The sequence below is a fragment of the Aethalodelphis obliquidens genome, unplaced genomic scaffold, assembly GCF_003676395.1.
Source record: "Aethalodelphis obliquidens isolate GAN/ISIS:26980383/991018 unplaced genomic scaffold, ASM367639v1 scaffold52, whole genome shotgun sequence".
Taxonomy (NCBI): domain Eukaryota; kingdom Metazoa; phylum Chordata; class Mammalia; order Artiodactyla; family Delphinidae; genus Aethalodelphis; species Aethalodelphis obliquidens.
Genome location: NW_020837996.1, coordinates 3359374 through 3380963, shown reverse-complemented (window position 1 = coordinate 3380963; position 21590 = coordinate 3359374). Strand labels below are relative to the sequence as shown.

Here is a 21590-nt window from a genome sequence, read left to right as displayed (position 1 = left end):
AAACAGAAAGTAGTTAGGTGTGAAACAGAGAGGGTTTTTTGTTTGTTTGCTTGTTTTTAAAGTAATAGTTTTGGAAAAGAAGGAAACACAGTGGACTGGATAAGTCTGGGGAGATTTCATATAAGCACAGGAACTGAACTTGTATTGTTCATCTTCACGGCCCTAGCCCTACGCCTGGCACTCAGTCAAGAACCGTTTTTCAGGGGTGTCAGTTCTTATTAACGGAGCATTTTCTATACGCACCATCCCATTCAATCCCCACAATAGCCCATTATGTAGGTGCTATTATACCGCTGATTTTACAGGTGAGTAAACTGAGGCACACGAAGCTGAGCAACATGGCCAAGGTCTCAGCGCTAGTAAGTGAGGGGATCTGGGCTCAGACCCAGCAGGCTGACTCAGGAGCCCCTGCCTCTGTCCTCTCTCCTCTAGACCAGCCAGAGGAACCGTGGAGAGTTGGAGATGTAGCGTTCAGTCCATCATCCCATTTCCAGAAGCTACACGACTTACCAGTAAGGCGTTCCTATGAAGGAATCTCGTTTCTGCAGAGTCTTCAGATTCTTGGCAGACACACCAAAGTCAGCTGCAAGGCAAGAATCTCAGATAGAGGACTGGATGGACATTCCTCCACCCACAGCCCTGGGGCATGGACTCAGAGACACATGTTCCAAATCAACTAACAGATGCCATTTTCTATCTAGCAAACTAGTGATCATTAAAAAACAATAATACCTACTGCTGTAAGACGTATTGAGACATGCACTTTCCTACTTGTTAATAAGAATAGAAACTGAAGGGGACTTCCCTGGTGGTCCAGTGGTTAAGAATCCACCTTCCAACGCAGGGGGTGCAGGTTCGATCCCTGGCCGAGGAACTAAGATCCTACATGCCGCGGGGCAACCAAGCCTGCACGATGCAACTAGAGAGAAGCCCGTGCGCCGCAATGATGGATCCCTGGTGCCGCAGCTAAGACCCAACACAGCCAATAAATAAAAAAATAAATAAATTTTTTTAAAAAAAGAATATAAATTGGAGAGGCTTTTAGGAAAGCAGTTTGGCAATAAATAACAAGAACCTTTCAAATTATCCATACTCTTCTGGTGCAGTAATTCCAAATCCAGGAACCTACCTTAATGGAGTAATCGGGTTTTTAAAATTTTGATTATTTATTTATCTTTTATTATTTTTGGCTGCATTGGGTCTTCGTTGCTGCCCGTGGGCTTTCTCTAGCTGTGGCCAGTGGGGGCTACTCTTCATTGCAGTACACGCAGGCTTCTTACTGCGGTGGCTTCTCTTGTTGCGAAGCACGGGCTCTAGGCGTGAGGGTTTCAGTAGTTGTGGCTCACAGGCTCAGTAGCTGTGGCTTGCGGGCTCCAGAGCGCAGGCTCAGTTGTTGTGGCGCACGGGTTTAGTTGCTCCGCGGCGTGTGGGATCTACCTGGCCCAGGGCTCGAACCCGTGTCCCCTGCATCGGCAGGCGGATTCTTAACCACTGCGCCACCAGAGAAGCCCGAAATAATCTTAAATATTAAAAAAAAATTATGCGTAACGATATTCACCAAAGTGCCATCATAATAGAGACGAGTTAAAAACAATCACAATCGCTTAGCTTTCAGGGAGTGATTTTAAAACTTCTTGTATGCAATATATAATATATTCTATCTTTTCCAAAAAGAATTTAAGGGACTCTCCTGGTGGTCCAATGGTTAAGACTCCACGGTCCCAAGGCAGGGGGCCCAGGTTTGATCCCTGGTCGGGGAACTAGACCCGCATGCATGCCGCAACTAAGAGTTCGCATGGCACAACTAAAGGTCCCACAGGCTGCAACTAAGACCTGGCACAGCCCAATAAATAAATCAGTAAATAAATATTTTTTTTAAAAAAGAATTTAAGATGGTGTATCAAATACACACACACACACACACACACAGAACAAGATGAACCAGGAAATTAGGAGAGGTAAGAAAGAAGGTAAAGGGTAAACAACTGAACAGATTAAGAAAAATGTGATACACAAACACAGTGGAATATTTTGTAGTCATTAAAGTTTTGAAGTACTTTATTCAATATTTTAATATTAAATTATACATATTAATATTAAATTTTAACATATCTTTCATAATGATAATAGATGAGGAAGGTTAAGAGGTAGAAACTTCCCATTACAAAACAAATGAGTCACGGGGATGCCATGTACGGTGTGGGTACTATAGCCAATAATCGTGTAATATCTTTGTGTGGTGATAGACGGTAACTAGACTTAACATGGTGATCATTTTGTAAAGTGTAGAAATATCGACTCACTATGCTGTGCACCAGAAACCAGCATAGTGTTGTCAATTATACTTCAAAACAAACAAACTCATAGAAAAATAGATCAGATGTGTAGGGGTTCGGGGCAGGGGGAATTGGATGAAGATGGTCAAAGGTACAAACTTGCAGTTATAAGATAAATAAGTCCTAGGGAGGTAATGTACAACGTGACAAATAGAATTAACACTGCTGGGTGTTATATATGAAAGTTGGTAACACAGTAATTCCTAAGAGTTCTCATCACAAGGAAAAACATTTTTTCTTTCATTTTGTAACTATACAAATGGATGTTCGCTAAAGTTACTGTGATAATCATTTCATGATATATGTAAGTCCGATCATTATGCTGTGACCTTAAACTGATACAGTGCTGAATGTCAATTATATCTGAATAAAACTGGGAGTAAAAATAAATTAAAAGCTTTAAATAACATATATTTAAATATTTCAATATTTAATAGAATATTAAAATATTTTATTGGTATATATTTATATAGGATAAATGGGAAAGGGAGAGGATGTATATTGAATGGTCAGAATTGTGCCCCACTCCCTCCCCCACAAAAGGGCAAAAATATATTTTGAATTATTGGAGGAAATGTACCAGCCTGCTTAAACGGTTGTCTGTGGGTGGTTAAGACTAGACGAGGTTTCTCCTATTTTCTGAATTCCCGAAGTTTGCTGTGAGAAACGCGTATGACTTTCAGGACTAACAGAAAATAAATAAATATTATTTCTCTACACACACATCCACCACCACCAGTCTTGCTTCACACACCTGCTGCTAAGGGAAGAGCCCAGCGCCACGAAGAGGAATTTTCTCCAGTGCTCTGGCCTTCAGGGGCCAAGTTTCATCTTCATTAAAAACTAAACTCAGGAGGAAGCAACACCTTGAGAGAACTGTCGATGTTCAGTTTGAAGCCTGGCTTCGAGAAACTGCAAAGTTGCTATATAACTGCTGGCCACCCCGGGAGCCTCCGCCTGGGTCTGGAAGCCACGATCGGGTGCTTTAATCAGACTCACAATTTCAAACCAGGAGGGAGCATAATGCTGAGAGACGGGCCTGAACACTAGAGAGGTGGGTTCCAGTCTTGCCCCTTCTACTGCACCAGGTTCATTCATCTATTCATTCAGGTACCATCTGGAACCACACACAGGCCCAGGGCAGAGAATACAGTGGGGAAAAAGCAAATGAAGTCCTTGCCCTCAGGCAGCTCAAAGCTTACTTGTGGAAGCAGACAGCAATCAGATAAACACAACCACGGAAAGATAGGGCTGCGGGGCTGGGAGGGTCTACAGTCCCGGGATGTGACCTCAAGAGAGCAGGGAAGGGAGGACCTGGAGGAAGTACCACCAGGCTATTCATTCATTCAACAAGCACTAACTAAACATCCCTCGTGGGCCAGGCACTGTTCTAGGCACAGAGAGGAACCAAAGCCCTCACCCTCATTGCCTTGTTATTCTGGTGGTGGAAACAGGTTCTCCACACCACGCGATTCCTGGTAATGAGGAGGGCCATGCAGGGATAAGGCAGGGCAAAGGGACAGAGAGTGCTGGATGGATGGGCGGCTATTTTAGACAGGAGGTCAAGGTCTAGGGGAAACTATTTCCAGGCAGAGGAAGCAAGCTGGCTGGAGGGCCCAGGAGGGGCAGGGCAGCATGGCTGGAAGGGCGTGGACTTGGATAAGTGGGGGAAATAGGCAGGGGCCAGGATAGTTACCAAATCTCTGACCCTCAGTTTCCCCGCCGGTGACATGGGGATGGTGAGACTGTAGAACTACTTTGCAGGATTGCGGTGAGAATTAAATGACACATAAAGCAAACAGCTCCAAGCCCGGCTCTTGGTAAATGCTCTGTCACGATGGTGAAGATTCCATGGGTACCTGAGCTGGCACCCTCGAGATCCTTACGTCGAGAAAAGGACGAGGCTGTACGGAGACCCCTTCCTGGGAATGGGCAGGAAAGCTGGCCTCTGAACCTCAGTCAGTGCTAACTGGACAACAGCTATTCCATCAGCTGATGACAGTGCTCACGGGACAGTCTGGCTATTGGGGTTGGGGGGCTGTCGCCTTCCAGGGTGGGAGCAGCTACTGCTGCAGGGTGAGATGCAAAAACCAGCAAACCCAGGTGAGAAGCCAGCTCTGCTGCTGACCACCCTGTGGCCTGGGCAAGTCATCACCCCATCACTGGGCTCCTGGGTAAGAATGGGGAGCCAGGCTCACCTCCTTCCTGCTGGGTCCGCCTGGGCCCCACGCGGGCCTGGCTATCCTGTAAACACCAACAATGGCTGGCACGCCATTCCACGACGTCTTTGCAGGAGAGCGACTGCCTCTCAGACCCAGGGTGAGGCTTCCAGGAGGGAGGCTAGAGCTGGCCACTCCCATACCGCAGCGCCCACTGGTCCCTTCCGGAGAAGGGAGAGGAAAAGCAGAAACCACCAACTTTCAAAATGACACACAGTTGGTCCCCAGGGCCCTCCCTGAAGCAAGAGCCTGCCAGCTTTTTGGGTGGCTGCTACTTCCCCTTCTGGGGACCAGCCAGGAGGGTGGGGCGGCCCCTCCCTGCAGCCCAGAACCCTCACACTGTCCCTGGGCAGCAGTGGCCACAGCCGTTTGCGCCCTGAATGGAGTTTATAAGCCATGTCCTCCGATAGGTAGATGGCTGCCCTCGGACAATTCAAAGGCAGTCTGAGATTTTCACCAGGCAGTCTCTTCCGTTGAAAACATTCCTCCCTTCCCTTTTCCTATTTTGAAACAAGAATCAGAGACAAAGCAGCAGGCAGGTGGGGACTCCATAAATTATCATTTCCATATGGAAAGAGGCCATTTCTGCTTTGTCCCCAGCAGTATCCCAGCACCACATCTGCCACATGAAACACTCAACAGGGCTCTCAAATGAACAACAGAATAAATGAACGGACGGAAAAAAATGACAAAACTGGGTTTTAAGAAATATGTTGGACAACACTTCTATTTCTGGAAATAAATCCCCCCCCAAACAGATTTCAAATATACATGGAAGCTTCTGAAAGCATTATGCAAAAGAGTGAAAAACTGGAAAAAACCTAAGCTGCTGCTGGAGCCTGGTTGGTAGATAGTTCAGTAAATCTGGGCTCACCCGGACCATGAGATAACACGCAGCCCTTAAAAAGAACGGATTTGCCTTCGTCCACACTAACTTGGAAGTTCGTCCATAACACACTGTCCCCACCAGGGTGCTGACAGACTGATGCACTGTGTGGTATGAACAGTATGAATTCCAGTTGCATCTTAAGAGTGACCCACGCATACCGCGTGCACACAAAGACGTCCACAAGCATCGAAAAGAGTCTGAAAGGCTGCACATCAAACTCATTGTGACTACCTCCCCGGAAGTGGGATTTTGCTGGGGGCAGTGTGCTGAGGGGGCCTTACATGTTTTACTGACTACACCTTTTATTCTTTAAAACGTTTATGATAGAGAGTACGCATCGCTTTTTTGAAAAGCAGGTTTGAAAAGCTGAGATGCATGTGACAAAGTTTGGGGTGAGGGTTGTGGGGTTTTGTTTTTGTTTTTTCAAGTAAAACTCAGTGGGGGCCAGGATGTGGTGAAAGAACTTCACACTCCACTGCGGGGGTGTGAACTGGCGCACCCAGCGTGAACGGCACATTGGCCACAGGTATCAACACCACCCGACACGCTGCACACACCCAACAATCCTAATTCCAAGACTCCCCCTCAAAGGTGTGATTACAGACAGAGACTTGCAGACCCATGAACAAGCATGCCCATCACTGCGCTTGTTAGAGGATAACGTGAGAAACCTCACGAGATGCCTAAATATCCAACTTTGGGGGTTTCATAGGTCAATTATCGTTTGTGCACATGATGGAATGAAAGAAAAACATTAAATAACCATGTTTCCGAGGAATATTTAAGGATATGGGGAATTACCGGATATTATTCTATTTTTCTAAAAAGCTGACTGGAAAAAAAAATATATATATATATACTATGATCCAAATTTTTTTAAAAAAATACATGTTAATCTAATAAAAACTAATATTTACTGAGAACTTCTAAGGTGTGCAGCACTACACAAAGAGGCTTATGCGTATCATTTACCTTCCTCTGTATGTCATTTTGCATCTCATCAGCATCAGTATTCCTATGTATGTCATTTATATCTATGACCCTTTGGGGCAGGGAAAATTATTATCCCCATCTTACAGATGAGGACAAGGAAGTTCAGAGAGATTAAGTAACTTGCAGATGGTCACCCAGATCTAAGGACAAATGTGACGCTAAGTCTGTGCTCTACCACTCTCTGGTCTTTCTGAGCTCAGAAAAAAGACTGGAAGGAAGCAGTGCATCTTGGCAAGATTAGAAGAGACTTTAATTTCCTTCTTTGTGGGTCTTATTCCTAACTGTCTATATGACTCTATCTACCTATATACTCATTCATATATTTATTTTCTTATTACCAAGGTAATACTGCTTATCAAAAATTCAAACATTTACAAAATAAAAAGTCTCCATAATCCTGGCAGAGATAAACACTTATGAGTTTGCTGCATATAGCTCCAGATTTATTTATAAAAATAAAAATCATGTATGTAAATAAAAATATATTAAAATTATATGTATAGATCATTTTCAGGTGTTTGCTACTTTTAACAATGAAATCACATTAAACATACTATTCCGCAACTTGTTTTTTCCCCCTTCACAGTATGTATATACATCTTTACAAGAGATTACACATTTTCTACAACTTAATTTTCAATAGCTGAAGAACATTCCATTGTATGATAGTACCATAACTTATTTAAGTAATATTCTACTGGAATAAATTGGATCATTTCTGATTTCTTGCTGTTACTTATACTGTTGCAATGAATACCATTGTACATATCTTTCTATACATGTATAAATAGCACATATTACTTTTATAATCAGAAAATTACATAACAGTGTAAAATGCATTACATATTACACACACACGCGCGCACGCACGCATGCAATGAACTTACAATGTATGAAGATATATAAGAGAATCTTTCATCTGTCCCCTTAACCACAGGCGACCAAAAGAATCCAAGATAAGAGGAGCCTTTCCCCAGACAATGCCAATTAAAGGCAAACCACTGCCCAATTGTCCTCCTCTCCTGGACCCTCCACCCCACACCAGCAGAGTCCACAATCTAGCTTGGTCAGGGCTTACACTCGAATTCTAGGTGTCTGAGAAGCTTCCAGGTGGGCCTCAATCAGGGGTCGTGCCATGTGCCCCAGAAAGTATTTGGAAATGAATGGGGGCACTCAGGTTACCACAACAAAAGACAGTGCTGCTGCCATTTAGTGAGAAAGAGCCAGGGACACTGCATCTCCTTACACGGCAAAAGTGTCCCATCCAGCCAGCAGTGGCCCTGTGGGCAAAAACTAGCCACAGCCCTCATGGTGCAGACAGAAAAGTGAACCCTCTCTAGAGGGTTTGGGACCTGCTGAAACTGGGGTGGTGACAGGAGAATCAAAGGCTCCCATCCCCAGCCCTGGAATCCCAGGGGTTTCCTTCCTTAGAGCAGCCGGAGGCATGCCTGGGCTCAAAAGAGAGAGGCTTCCACCAGTCACCCAAGTGACCTCTCTTAATTATCAGGACTTCTGCCTTCCCAGGAGCATCATGGGAACAGTACCAGGCAGGGAAGTGAGAAGAGTCTACTGTGATCTGAGATAAACTACTTCCTGTTTCTGAGCCTCAGTTTCCTCATCTATTAAATGGGGGTCATATTACACAACCAACTGTGAGACTGAAAGAACTGCTCTATTTTTCTGTTTCTATTTTTATTTTCTTTTGTTTTTTAGGCAACCAGGTACACATGACCACTAATGAGGGCTTTGCTTTCCCATTCATTCCCCTCCATCTTCAGCCTCCTACCTCACTGCCTTCATCAACTCTCTCTTCTCCCACATAACCCTGCATTTTTCTGGTATTTTCTGTCTCTCTCAACCTCAATTGCAAACTCAGTCCTTTGTTCTTGCTTTCCATCCACTTCTGCCTCACTCACTCCCTCTTCTGCGTCTCTATTACTCCAGCAGGCTGTGCCAGTCTATGGTGGACAGCAATTTGCTTTTCTGGCAAGTCCAAATCTTTCCTCCTTCTAGAAAACCATCTTGCCCACCCACAACCCCACTGTTTCAGGAGGGTGAGGGGGACTTCCATACTGCTACATGATCCCGCCTCCATTCTCAGAGACTGACTACAAGCTGGGCCAATAAGAGAAGCCCTCCTTACTGGGCCTCCTTGATTGGTCCAGGGATCTGCACCTGAGCCATGCTGGGCCAATCAGAGCTCTTCACTGGGATTACTGACTCTGAGACTTGAAATGATGAGGTTCAGTTCATCCTGCAGGAGGCAATGCTGGGGAAAGTAAAATTAAACCCAGCCAGAAGTTGTGTGTGAGGGGTTGGACTGAGAGCCTAACCAACATACACAGAAAGGCAGAAACCAGAGCCAGTCCTGGCAGCATTGTTTTCCAGGGTCCAACTAACTCCATGTCCAGCTGCATATCTTCCCCAGCACGGTTCCATACACCATATACACACATTCTCCTGTCTGCCTTAAGTTGCGTGACCAGTTTTTATCGCCTGCCACCAAGAGTCTAAGGAGGGTAGTGGTTAAGCACATGGGCTCTGAAACCAGATGCACTGGTCTAAACCCCAGCTGTTCCTCTTACTAGCTGTGTGACTTTGGGTAAGTTAATTAACCTCTCTAGGTGCCAAATCCTTCCTCTGTAAAATGTTATCAGTAGTCTGTGAGGATTCAATGAGTTACATACCAAACACTGGCTCAGTGCCTGGTAGCCACAATGAAAGAACCAAGACCCCAGCCTGCTGGCAGCAGCACACAGGAATTCTGGGTTAGGGTCCAGGTGGGGGTGAGAGGCAGGTGACTGGTTCCTGCCAGGCCTCCTGAATATCTGGGAGCCTTTGGGAAGTAGAGATCCTGTAGTAACTTGAACTGATAAAGTAATGGCAATGCTGGACACTACTATTTACTGAGCACCTACTATGTGCCAGGCTCTGTGTTAGGCACTTTGATTTTTAGGCCAGTTCAGACCTCTTCTCGGAACTTGAAAGACCCCAAAAGTTGTGACGTTCACCTCCCATCTTCAGAGAAGCACCTCTGGGGAGAGGAACACAGGTTCTTTGGAGAATGAAGAACATTCCCCCTCATGACAGCTACTGTGAGACATCCCTCAGCCCAGGAAAGAAACTCAACCTTTGCCAGGCCTCTCTCTGATAGGCTGGGCACCTATAGATGCTTTGCACATATTGCCTCATTAAATCATCATACCAGTTCCATGAGGTAAGAACTACTACCCCACTCCGTTTGAGGAAAGTAAGGTTCAAAAGGGTTAGGTAACTCATCCAAGGTCAAAGGCAGGTCCAGGACAAGAGCACAGATCTTTGGACCTCAGAGTCCTCACCCCACTTTACATCTGAACTGTCTCTGGTGGCAGACACTCTTCCTTTCCCTCTCTGCACAAATGGATTCCCACTGGCCATGAAGAACTGCTTCACAGCCACCCGGAGCTGGCATGTGTGCTCTGCTTGGCAACTATCAAATGAATCTCAGAGGAAGTCTGAAATCCTAGACAGAAGTAAACATTTAACACAAGGAAGAAGCAAAATGCCTAGTAGCAGAGAGGGACAGAACCCTGAGGCTCCCAGTGACAGTACTTTGTGTTTCAGCCCACTGGTCACAACCCTGTGAGGAGGTTCTGTTGTTACACCCACTGCACAGATGAAAAGACTGAGGCCTGAATGGTTAAATGTGTCTGTCCAGCTCGGAAGTGGCAGAGTCAGGATCTGAACCAGGCTTGTCTGTGTCTAGGGCCGACGCTTTGCTCAGCTCACCCTGCTGCTTCCCATTTATTCCCACTCCATCGAGAAACACAAACTGTCTCTGATAAGGTGACATCTCTGCTTGGGAGAAAGATCTGCTGAGCAATTCTCTTATGCAGTCCTGAGTTGCATAATGCCCCTCCAGGGGTCCCAGACGGTCCCAGGGACCTAGGAAGAGGCAGACAGACTGCTACCTCGTCTCTCAGGCCTCCTCCACTGCTTCACCAGGCTGCAGATTCCAAGCCCCAGGGGGAAGGAGGATTTTCTAAAACAGAATATCAGGCCTCAGCAGGCGTCCACACCAGGTTCCCAGGGCCCAGCTGTAATTGTGTAAATACTGGCACATTCAACTCTCCCTGAACTTTTCTTCCTCCTTAATTGGTTTCCTAGTTTTCTCAACTGTATCTGTCAAGTCATTTGGAAAGCTGATGCCCCCATCTGCTTCTGCTGTTCCGAGTGCGGTTCTGGAGTCGGTTCTGGAGTCAGCTCGGCCCGTCAGCGCCCTCCCGACCGAAGGGGTGTGTGGAGGAAGTCAGCAAGGGAAAGGAGACCCTCACTGGGCACATCTTAGCCCCAGGCTGCTGGGGCCCTCCCTCCATACCTGTCTCCACCCAGGGCTTCCCGGGCTTCCCTGTGCTGACAGCCCCTCAGGCTGCTCCTGACCCAGGCTGTCTGTGTCCTGTCTCCTCCATTTGATATGTTCTTTTTTTTTTTTTTTTAGGTGTTACCGTATGTATTTACTTTATTTTACTTTTTTTAGTATCTTGCGTATTTTTTTCAATTAAAAAAAGTTTTTATTGGAGTATAAATGCTTTACCATGTTGTGTGAGTTTCTGCAGTGCATTTAACACGTATCTGTGGAATCTAGAAAAATGGTACAGATGAACCCATTTGCAGGGCAGGAATAGAGACACAGACGTAGAGAACGGGCATGTGGACACGGCGGGGAAGAGGAGGGTGGGACGAATTGGGAGATTAGGACTGATATATACACTACCAAGCGTAAAACAGATAGCTAGCGGGAACATGCCATAAAGCATGGGAAGCTCAGCTCGGTGCTCTGTGACGACCTAGATGGGGGGCATGGGGTGGGGGGTGGGAGGGAGGTCCAAGAGGGAGGGGATATAGATATACATTTGATACGTTCTTGAAGGCTGAGCGAAGGTTTGCCTTGAATTCCCCAGAACATAAGACTCTTCTGTTCCCAGATTCTCCCTGACCTGGCTCTTCCCTGGCCACCTCCCTCCACCTGTGACAGAGCCAGTCCACTGGCAGCTAGAGTCAGGGAGACCCAAGTCCAAACCCTGCTGCTTCTCCCCCCTCATGGACTGATCCTGGGCATCTCATTCCATTGTGGGCCTCAGTGTCCTCACCTGTGATGGGTATAGTCGCCTCCCCTCCCCCAAGTGTCCTCAGGAGTGCTGACTAAATGAGATGACGTCTGGAAAGTGCCTTGTCTGAGGGCTGGCATCTAGAGGGTGCTTCCTAAACCGATACAGATGCGTTATTTTTATTACCACTTTTTTTTATATTTTATTTTTATTATCACTTTTAACTCTTCTCATGTTTACTCCTGCATTTACGCAGGAGTAAACATGAGAAGAGTTAAAAGTGATTGTCTTGAGATGAGGGACAGGGAAGGGAGATGGTAGGAGTAGACGACACATGTATGTGTTATTTTGGTTAAAAAAACTTATTAAAAATATAAAGAAATTCTGACACATGCTACAACATGGACGAACCTTGAGGACATTGTGCTAAGTGAAATAGGTACAAAAACACAAATGACTGCATTTATATGAGATTCCTAGAGTAGTCAAATTCACAGAGACATTCAAGAGAATGGTGGTTGGGGACTTCCCTGGTGGTCCAGCGGTAAAGAATCCGCCTTCCAATGCAGGGGACGTGGGTTAGATCCCCTGGGGACGGGACTTAGATCCCACATGCCGAGCGGCAACTAAGCCCGCGCCCTTACAACTGCTGAGCTCGTGCGCCTCAACTAGAGAGCCTGTATGCCACAAACTACAGAGCCCGTGTGCTCCGGAACCCGCGTGCCACAACTAGAGAGAAGCCCGCGGCGTGCTGCAACAAAGAGCCCGCGCACCGCAACTGAGACCTGATGCAGCCAAAAATGAAATAAAAATAAGAAATAAAAATAAGAGAGAGAGAGAGAATGGTGGTTGCCAGGAGCTGGGGGCAGAGGGGATGGGGAGATGCTGTTTAATGGGTACAGAGCTTCAGTTTGGGAAGATGAAAAAGTTCCGGAGACGGATGGTGGTGATGGCTGCATAGCAATTTGAATGTGCTTGATGTCACTGAACTGTACACTTACAAACAGTTAAGATGATAAATTTTGTTATGTATATTTTACCACAGTTGAAAAGAAAAAAACGGAGAGGAGACATAAAAAAAAAATTAATAAGGTTTCATTATCTGCCCCTGATGTTCTATTTTCTGTCTGGGAATGGATGAGGGCTGTCTTTCCGGCCATCACTCTCTCTCAGATTCTACCAATCAGAAGCAAGAGCAAAAGGGGTTGGGCCAGTGCCTCCTTGCAGCGCTGTTGGCCTGTAGGCAGGATCACTCTTGGTAGCAAGGGGCTGTCCTGTGCACTGTAGGCTGCTGGGCATCCCTCTCTCTACCCACCAGATGTCAGTGGTCTCCCCCAACCTTTAGTTGTGACAACCAAAGATGTCCCCAGACATTGCCACTGTCCCCGGGGGACAAAATCACCCTCGGTTGAGAACCCTGGATTAGATGCAGCCACGATGGGAACTGTGGCCCTGTGGCCCGGGGAAGACCGGGGAGGACCTCGACATCCCATGGGAGTGCGGATCCACACTCGCTCCCTCCTGCCCACAGAGGCCAGGCCAACACCCCCGGCAGGTGGCGCAGGGCTCTGCCTTCCCGCCTCGCCCACAGACACCCCTTACCCAGCCTGATGTCTCCCTCAAGCGTCATCAGCACGTTGCCAGCTTTCAGATCCCGGTGGATGACCTTCTTGCCGTGCAGGAAGGTGAGGGCTTCCAGCATCTGGCGGCAAACCACCTGAATCTGGGGCTCAGTGAGGCCTCTGTCCAGCTCTGGAAACAGAGAGAACTTGTCAACTCAGCAAGTGCTCAATGCAGGCAACTCCATGTCAGGCCCCTGCCAGGTACAAGAAATACATAAGCCGCCAATGTGGTTGCGCACTTACTGTATACCAGGTTCACTTCTAAGCACTTCACAGGGTACCTGCTTCGTCCTCACAGTAACACTATGGAGCAGGCACAATTGTTCCGCCATTTCACAGGTTAGGAAACTGAGGCTCAGAGAGGTCAAGTCACTTGCTCAAGGTCACACAGTAGGGAGTCACAGATCTGAGATTAAAAACAGCCAGCCTGGGGCTTCCCTGGTGGCGCGGTGGTTGAGAGTCCGCCTGCCGATGCAGGGGACACGGGTTCGTGCCCCGGTCCGGGAAGATCCCACATGCCGTGGAGCGTCTGGGCCCGTGAGCCATGGCCGCTGAGCCTGCGCGTCCGGAGCCTGTGCTCCGCAACGGGAGAGGTCACAACAGTGAGAGGCCTTCGTACCGCAAAAAAAGAAAAAAACCAGCCAGCCTGTCTTCAGAGCTCAGGTTTGCAAACACAACCTTTCTGAGGGGCAGAGACCCATTCTGTGGGCCGGCACTGAGTGTCAGGCTCCGTGCTGGGTGTGGGGACACAGAGAAGGGCATGGAAATGACAAGCAACTTTTGGAACACAGGGGGGTTGGGGGGCATGGGAGGGCAGGACAGGCAGCAACCCCTTTTGCCTGGGGAATCTGGAAGCTCCCCAGAGGAAAGGGCATTCGAGCTGTGTCTTGAAGGAAGAACAGGTGTTTGAGAGGAGAAAAGTGGGGCAGGGCATTCCAGGTCAAAGAACCAGCCAAAGCGAAGGCCTGGAGGTGACATGAGCTGGTGTTGAAAAATGTTAACTGGCCGGTGGTGGTGGTACCAGAGATGGGGAAGGTGAGGGGCCGTCACCAAAAGCCTCTTGTGTGCTGGTTGGGGCCATGCGTGCGCGCGCACACACAGACACACACACTATTCACAACCCAGCGTCCACTTAGAGACGGCAGGGACTTCTTTTCTGAGCAGGTGAGGAACGCAAAGAAGAGTTCCACAGCATGTGCAAAGGACCCCGCTTGGCTGGCGGGGAAAGTTAAGTGGAGGTCGGAGGTTGGCGGGAGCTATGGAGGCTGCATTTTCTTTGAAATGCAATGGGCAGTCTGGGAGAGGCTCTGAGTGGGACAGAGATACAACCTGAGTTTTGCGTTTAAAAAATTCCTCCTGGTGCAGCGAGTGAAGAGCTTGCAGGGAACAAGAGTGGGCAGGGGGCTTGGCTGGGGGCCACACCGTGGTCCAGGAGGGCTAGAAGGTGGCCAACGCTTGGAAGAGGAAGGATTCCTGACCTGGGTTGGGGAGGGGGGAATGACAGAGTGTGGGACCAGGTGGGTGCAGTGGCGAGACAGGGTACGAGAAGAGTCAAGGACGACATGCCCCACTCTCTGCCCCACTGGTCACCGTGATTATTGAGTTTTTGCTGCCGCCCAAGCTCCCTGTGCTGAGGTGAGCCTCACAGCCTTCAGGCTGCAGGCTCCCAGGCTGGTGGGCCAGAGCACTGCACTGAGGCCTCCCTCTGGCTGGAGAAGCACTCTCCCTTCTGACTTCCCAGGGCCAGGGCCAGGGTGGAGGTACCAACTGCACTGTCCTGGGAAGCCCGGCCCCAAAGCAGGGCTCCTGGACCAGAGGTCCCTCTCTCTGGGTCCACAACTGCTCCCCTTCCCAACTGCTCATCCTTAACCCCTGTGCTTCCGCCAGCAGGGGTCTAGGCTCAGAGCCTGAGGGGACCTCAGGGCCACACAGACTGTGCCTGAACCCAGCACTGCCTCTTACTGGCTGTGTGGTTTCTGGCAAGTTGCTGTATCCCACTGCATCTTCATTTACTGGTCTGTAAAATGGGAGTATGATGATGGATGTAGGCAGGGCTCCAGCGATAAAGCATGTTAACTTCTCAGCATGGAGTACAGTCAATAAAAGGTGATTGCTGGTCCTGAGATTATGTCAGATTATCTGCAGCAATTTTTTTTTTTTTTTTTTTTTGTGGCACGTGGGCCTCTCACTGCTGCGGCCTCTCCCGTTGCGGAGCACAGGCTCCGGACACGCAGGCTCAGCGGCCATGGCTCACGGGCCCAGCCGCTCCATGGCATGTGGGATCCTCCCGGACCGGGGCACGAACCCGCGTCCCCTGCATCGGCAGGTGGACTCTCAACCACTGCGCCACCAGGGAAGCCCTGCAGCAAATTTTTAAATGTCAAAAATGAGTCTGGCTCATGTCTGATTTACTTACATAAATGAAACAGGAAAAATCAAAGTGATGATGTGATGATCATGATCTCAACGCCACCATTTTTGGAGCCTTCACAATGCACTAGGCACAGGGATAAGGATTTGGGTACATTATTTCATTTAATCTTTACAATAATCCAGTGAGGTAAATAGATAAGACACATTTTTAAAGTCTAGTTTATTGAGATATAATTTACATACAGTAATATTCACCTTTTTTGGGTATAGACTTCTATGAACTTTGGCAAATGTAGGTAGTCACAAAAACAGCACCACAATCTATTAATAGAATACATATTTCCATCACTCCCCAAAATTCCCCTGTGCCCCTTTCACCCCCATTCCAGCCCCAAATCAATCACTAATTTGATTCCTGTCCCTATAGTTTCATCTTTCTCTAGAAAGGCATATAATTGGAATCACACAGTATGATAAGTTTTTAAGATGAATTCTTGATTACACAGCAATACATGAATACTTTCTCCTTAATAAAAGAAGCTGCAACATTGCAGATGAGTCTATTGCCGATGAGTCTAAGTCCCCTTCGAAACCACATCCAGACCCGCCCCTCACCCTACCGTTCTCAGGAGGGCTGAGAGCCAAAATGTTTAGCAGCTAGCAAGGCGTGGCCCACAGGATCAGAACAAACTAAGATGGCCACGTGGTGAAGTGCCGCGTGCACGTTCTGCCCGTGCCGTAAAGGAGCCAGCCCAGGACCCCACAGCTACCAAGCCAAGGAATCTGGGATGGACCTCAGGAAGCCTGGACCCCAAGCCCAGGCTCATCACTTTGCACAAGTCTGCAAGGCGACGGGAGGCAACCTAGGGCAGAAAGGCCCTCTGAGCAGGGCGGGCATCTGCGGGACAGTCCACCCCTGACCACAGAGCTGTAGCCTGGCTCTCCTTGTCTCAGCTTCTCTTCTCCCACCTGGATTTCTAACATGATGATAGCACTTTAACTGCTGCCACCAAAAAGGAGCGAACCACTTGGGGCCGGAGCCGTCGGTTCCACCGGGAGACGTGAGACAGAGCCCAGGGTGAGTTTGCCTGCTGGCTGAGCAATAGCCCGGGGTGACGCCCCAGCTGTGAATGAGCTCAAGGACCTGGGACTCATCAGTGCCTCTTCCCTCTCTGATATCCTCCCCCAGGTCTCATTCAGCTAAGCGGCAAACCAGGAGAGGCAGGCTGCTCGTTGGTTCTCATTCTCCCCTTTTTAAAATATCCAAACATACGGCCAACCAGCCAGAAGACCACATTTCTCAGCCTCCCTTACAGCTATGTGTTACTATCTTCTAGCCAGTGAGATGAAAATGGAGGTGTCATGTGGGGCTTCTGTGGTGTCTTAAAAGAGTGGCAGTAGGATGTGTTTTTGTGGACCTGTCCTACCCTTCCTTCTTCTATCCTGCTATTTGGAATTCTGATGTGATGGCTGGAGCTCCCACAGCCATCTTGTCACCAAGAACAGAAAATCAGCATGAGAATGGGGCCAACACAGAGGAAAGTAGGGTCAAGAGTTGGAGAAGGAAACCAAGTTCTTACAATAATGTTTTTAAAACCCTTAGCTCAAGCTGTGCCTGAAGCCTGACACCCTTAAACTTTTCAGTTATTAGTGCAAATAAATTCCCCTTCCCACATCCCCTAACTTTTTTTTTTTCCTAAACCAGTTTGAATAGCCCTTATAACCTAGAGCATCTCAACTCATACAAGACCATCATTTTTACGTTGTCAGATTCTACCCAGAACAATGAAAATCTTCAAAGCCAATCTCTGCTGGGAGAAGGTACACCCAAGGGCCATATCACAAGTGCCCGTATCCTGTTCCCTACTGTCATTTACCCACCTGGGAACTCTGGGAGTGGCAAGAGGCTCTGCAAGGAAAGCCAGCATTCTATAGCTCAGGATGGGAAAGGGCTGCCATAAATTTGAGACATTCCTGAGATAAACTGAGGGAGAAAACACCCTCTTCACAACAAAAACGTGGCTGAATGGTGCTATGTTATACTGAGGGCCTCTCCTCTCTCGAACTGCCCCAGAATCCCGGACATGTTATTCAACCTTCTGGGCCCAAGACTCTCAACCTCTCCTCACTCACTGCTCACCAGGCTGGCAAAAGCAAAGGATAATGCAGGGTGGGCAGCAATTAGGAACAGTATCCCCCAGACCTGGGTTCACATCTCAGCTCTGCTGTGTGACTCTGGGCGAGCTTCTTAACCTCTCTAAGCATCAGTCTGGTCAATAAAACAGAGATGCTCTTTCTGATTTTATACATGAGGATAATATACATGAAAGCAGCTACCACAATCTCTGGCATATAGTGGCCGTTCAAAAAATAGAGGTGATTACTAATATATATTTTTTGTTACTGCTCAAGCTTGCCTGGAACAACAGTTTCCCCACTGAGCTCTTATAGAATGGGTGGGGATCCCCACCTTACAAAGAACCTCCCTCAGGTGTCCCATTTTCACCTCCTAAGCGTACTGTGGGGTCCAGCAAGGAAGCACCACACCTGTCTTATGCCGAGGGCTTGAGGGAGAGAATGACCCGCTCAAGGTCATGTGGCTTTTTGAACGGGAAGTGTTGGTCTTCCAAGTGTCCTGCATCCTCTCCAGTAACCCAGCCCCTGCTCCCAAAATGGGACAGAGTGGGGAGGTACTCAAACAGGCCACGGGCATTACTGGGGCAGAGGAGTGATGGACACCAGTCCTAAGCAGCGCCAACACCAGCACCACTGCATTGCATGAAGGAAGACTCACCCAGGGGGCTTCCCTGGTGGGCCAGTGGTTAGGACTTCACGCTTCTACTGCAGGGGGCAGAGGTTTGATCCCTGGTTGGGGAGCTAAGATCCCGCATGCCGCGCCAAGAAAAAAAAACAAAAAGCAAAAAACTCACCCAGCATGATGGCATCCACAGCTCCCCCAGGACAGAACTCGATCATGATCTGCAGAAAATACAAGGCAAAGTAACAATGAGCAGGCGCCTGGGAGAGCCACCAGATCCAAGCCTTCAAGGGCTCCCAGCCCAGCACGGCAGATGGAAAAGGGCAATTAGAGTAAAAAGTGCCGTGGGTATTGACACAGGCCCTCCCTCTCTGGTCCACTCCCATCTTCACACTTCCTGCCCCACTCTAGGCTCCAATCCTTCCTGCCCCACTCTAGGCTCATATAGGAGAAGGCTCCTGCCTTCTCCTATATGAGAAGATGCTTTCTCTGTTTTTTAAAGTGCTGATAGAGGCGGGTGGGGAAGGCAGAAAGTGACACAGAATTTAAGGCACTCCCAGCATCTCCTCCAGCTCCGGGCTCCCGGCCCCTGCTTGTTGTAAAGTCCCTCCAACCAAGCTCAGCAGAGGCAGACACAGTGCCTGCAGCGTGGTCAGGAAGGCTCGTCGCCCTAAATAGAAAAGGAAAAACCTCAGCCATGACCCAGCTGGGCCAGAGCCAGCTCTCCAGCCAGAGGACGGAGAAATAGCCTTAAGGTTCCGATGAGGCCTCTGAGCTTGTGGCCGCCTTCCAGAGGCTTCCTGGCAATGTAAACAGGAGGATGTGGTGATGCATGTCTGGACCCAGTCCCAAGCCCACGGCTCACTAGTTGTGACCTTGGGCAAGTCACTTCCATCGTGTGAGCCCGTTTTCTCAGCTGTAAGATGGGGCTGCTGATGCTATTACTCTTAGCTGGGCCCCAGCTCTAAGTATATTTAGGGGGAAGGACACCCCTGGGGGCAAGAAACAAAAGGAGGTCAAGCAGGGGGCTTTAAGCTGGGCCAGGGACACCAGAGATACTGGGACCAGGTGTAGCAAGACTGCACCGCCCTCCCAACCCAGGACAGCAGACAGGCCTGCCACACGCTGTGCTACTCACCATGGGAGGGAGCGATGCAAGGGGGCACCCACCCACTCACACAGCACCACCTGCCGAGGAGGAGAGACCTGGCCTCTGACGTTCCTACAGTCACTCTGGTCCTGCCTGGCCATCGGAGCATCAGGCCTGACCCCAGCTCCCCCAGACTACCTCTCTACCATTTTGGTGACTGTCGTCCTAAATAAAAGTCATCAGAGATGGATTAATGTCCTGCAACCCAGAACACGAGGAAGTGGTACTACCTTCTCCCACTTACTCACTCATTCATTTGTTCATCTAACCAAGCACCAATGAACCAGGCTTGTTCCCAGGGGTCAGGGTGACCTGGACACAGGCATTGACCTCTCGAAGCTCAGTGTATCATTCTGCCTTTTAATAATCCTCAGCTCCACAAAAGAGAACCCCAAATCCTGTTAATTGCTAGAAAAAACCCAGCTACGAGAGGCAGTGGCAGAAAAGAAGGCAAATTTAGTCACCAAGCAAGGCCACTCACTAGTTAAGTGGCCTGTAAGATGGTGGGATACACGCTCAAACCCCACAGGAGTGACAAAGTCATCCGGGCCTTGCCAGGCAACGGGTGAGGCTCAGTCAGTATGAGCTGTTCCTATGATTCCTTCCTTGAGCTCAGAGGTTCAGGCTTTTTTGGTTTTCGTGTTGTCTTTTGAGACCCCACGAAAGCCACCCTCTCTCCTCTCACACAGAAAAATGCAAATACAAACAAATGTTTGTGTGCAATTCCACTGACTTCTTGCACGCCCTTAAGTCCCACCACCAAACCCAGGCTGGGAACCCCTGCTCTTCACCCGCTACTATCTTTGCGGCCTTGGCAATGACCTACCTCTCTGCAAAATGGGATAATACTATGGATGCCCCCAGAACTACTGTAATGGTTGGATGAAGTGGTATTTATTAAGCAACAAGCCTGAGCCTCACACATAGCAGACACAGGACAGGCTCAGACATTCCCTTCTCTAACAGGGGGCAGCTGAAGAGGAAAAGGTGGTAGTGCCTCTTAATTAGCTATGTGACCCTGGGTAAGCCACTTAGTGTCCCTGAGCCTCAATTTCTTCGTCTGTAAAATGGTACTAAGCTTCTCTCCCTCCAACATCATCAAGACAGTCAACGACATGCCCAACACAAAAGCCACACCAACTAATAGGCACTTGTCGAATCTAGCAAAGGAAATCACTAGAAGGTGTCACACTTAGACCATGTTATTTAGGCCTCCTACAAAAATATGCCTTCCCAGAACTACTGTTCCATCAACACACCCATTGCCGTATCAAAAGTCAGTAATGAGAAGTGGTCAAACCCAGGCAGTTCCTGCATCTTTCAGTTAAACTGTCCCTTACACAACATCCTTACTCAAGGTCCCCCATGACCCCTCCTCTCCCAGGTCAGCACTAGGAAAGCTTGAGCACTGTGCCATTCTGGTTCCTCTTCTGCAATTCAAGAGCTCCATGCCCCCTTGCCCTTCCCGTATTTTTTTACTTATTATTATTTTGCCTTGGCTGCTGGGAAGCTCTGAGCTTAGCTTTGGTTTTATTCCCATGAATAAATGTACTGACTTTTCATTCTATGCCAGGATTAAACCTATAATACGTCACAATTTGCATACGGACCCCGAGGAAGTATCTTTAGGAGATTACTGCCCTGTAACACAGGCATCCCCAACCCTTGGGATCTAATGCCTGATGATGTGAGGTAGAGCTGATATAATTATAAAAATAAAGGCACAAAAAATGTAATGCGCTTGAATTATCCCAAAACCTTCCCACCCACCCCCACCCCAGTCCATGGAAAAATCGTTTTCCACGAAACTGGTCCCTGGTGCCAAAAAGGTTGGGGACCACTGCTGTAACCCGCACTTCAAACTGTGAAGCTTTTTTGTGTGTGTGGTACGCGGGCTTCTCCCCGCTGCGGCCTCTCCTGTTGCGGAGCACAGCCTCCGGACGCGCAGGCCCAGCGGCCATGGCTCACGGGCCCAGCCGCTCCGCGGCAAGTAGGATCCTCCCAGACCGGGGCACGAACCCACGTCCCCTACATCGGCAGGCGGACTCTCAACCACTGCGCCACCAGGGAAGCCCGAAGCTTTTCTTTGAAACAGCAGTCCTTGTTCAGAGTTAATCAGAGTGATGTTCCATTAATTAGCTTTTTGTAATTCTGCCCAACTGT

General features: G+C 48.5%; 1 protein-coding gene across 3 annotated transcripts in view; it reads right to left on the bottom strand.

Moving 5' to 3' along the window:
• Positions 1 to 21590, bottom strand: part of STK10 (serine/threonine kinase 10) — a 118555-nt gene that overhangs the window by 50273 nt on the left and 46692 nt on the right. For all 3 annotated transcript variants that reach the window (XM_027084292.1, XM_027084293.1, XM_027084294.1), the window contains exons 3-5: positions 18450 to 18498; positions 13127 to 13276; positions 511 to 583 (exon numbers count right to left, since the gene is read on the bottom strand). In XM_027084292.1, coding sequence (XP_026940093.1) covers positions 511 to 583; positions 13127 to 13276; positions 18450 to 18498 — 272 coding nt within the window. The remainder of the gene's footprint in view (positions 1 to 510; positions 584 to 13126; positions 13277 to 18449; positions 18499 to 21590) is intronic.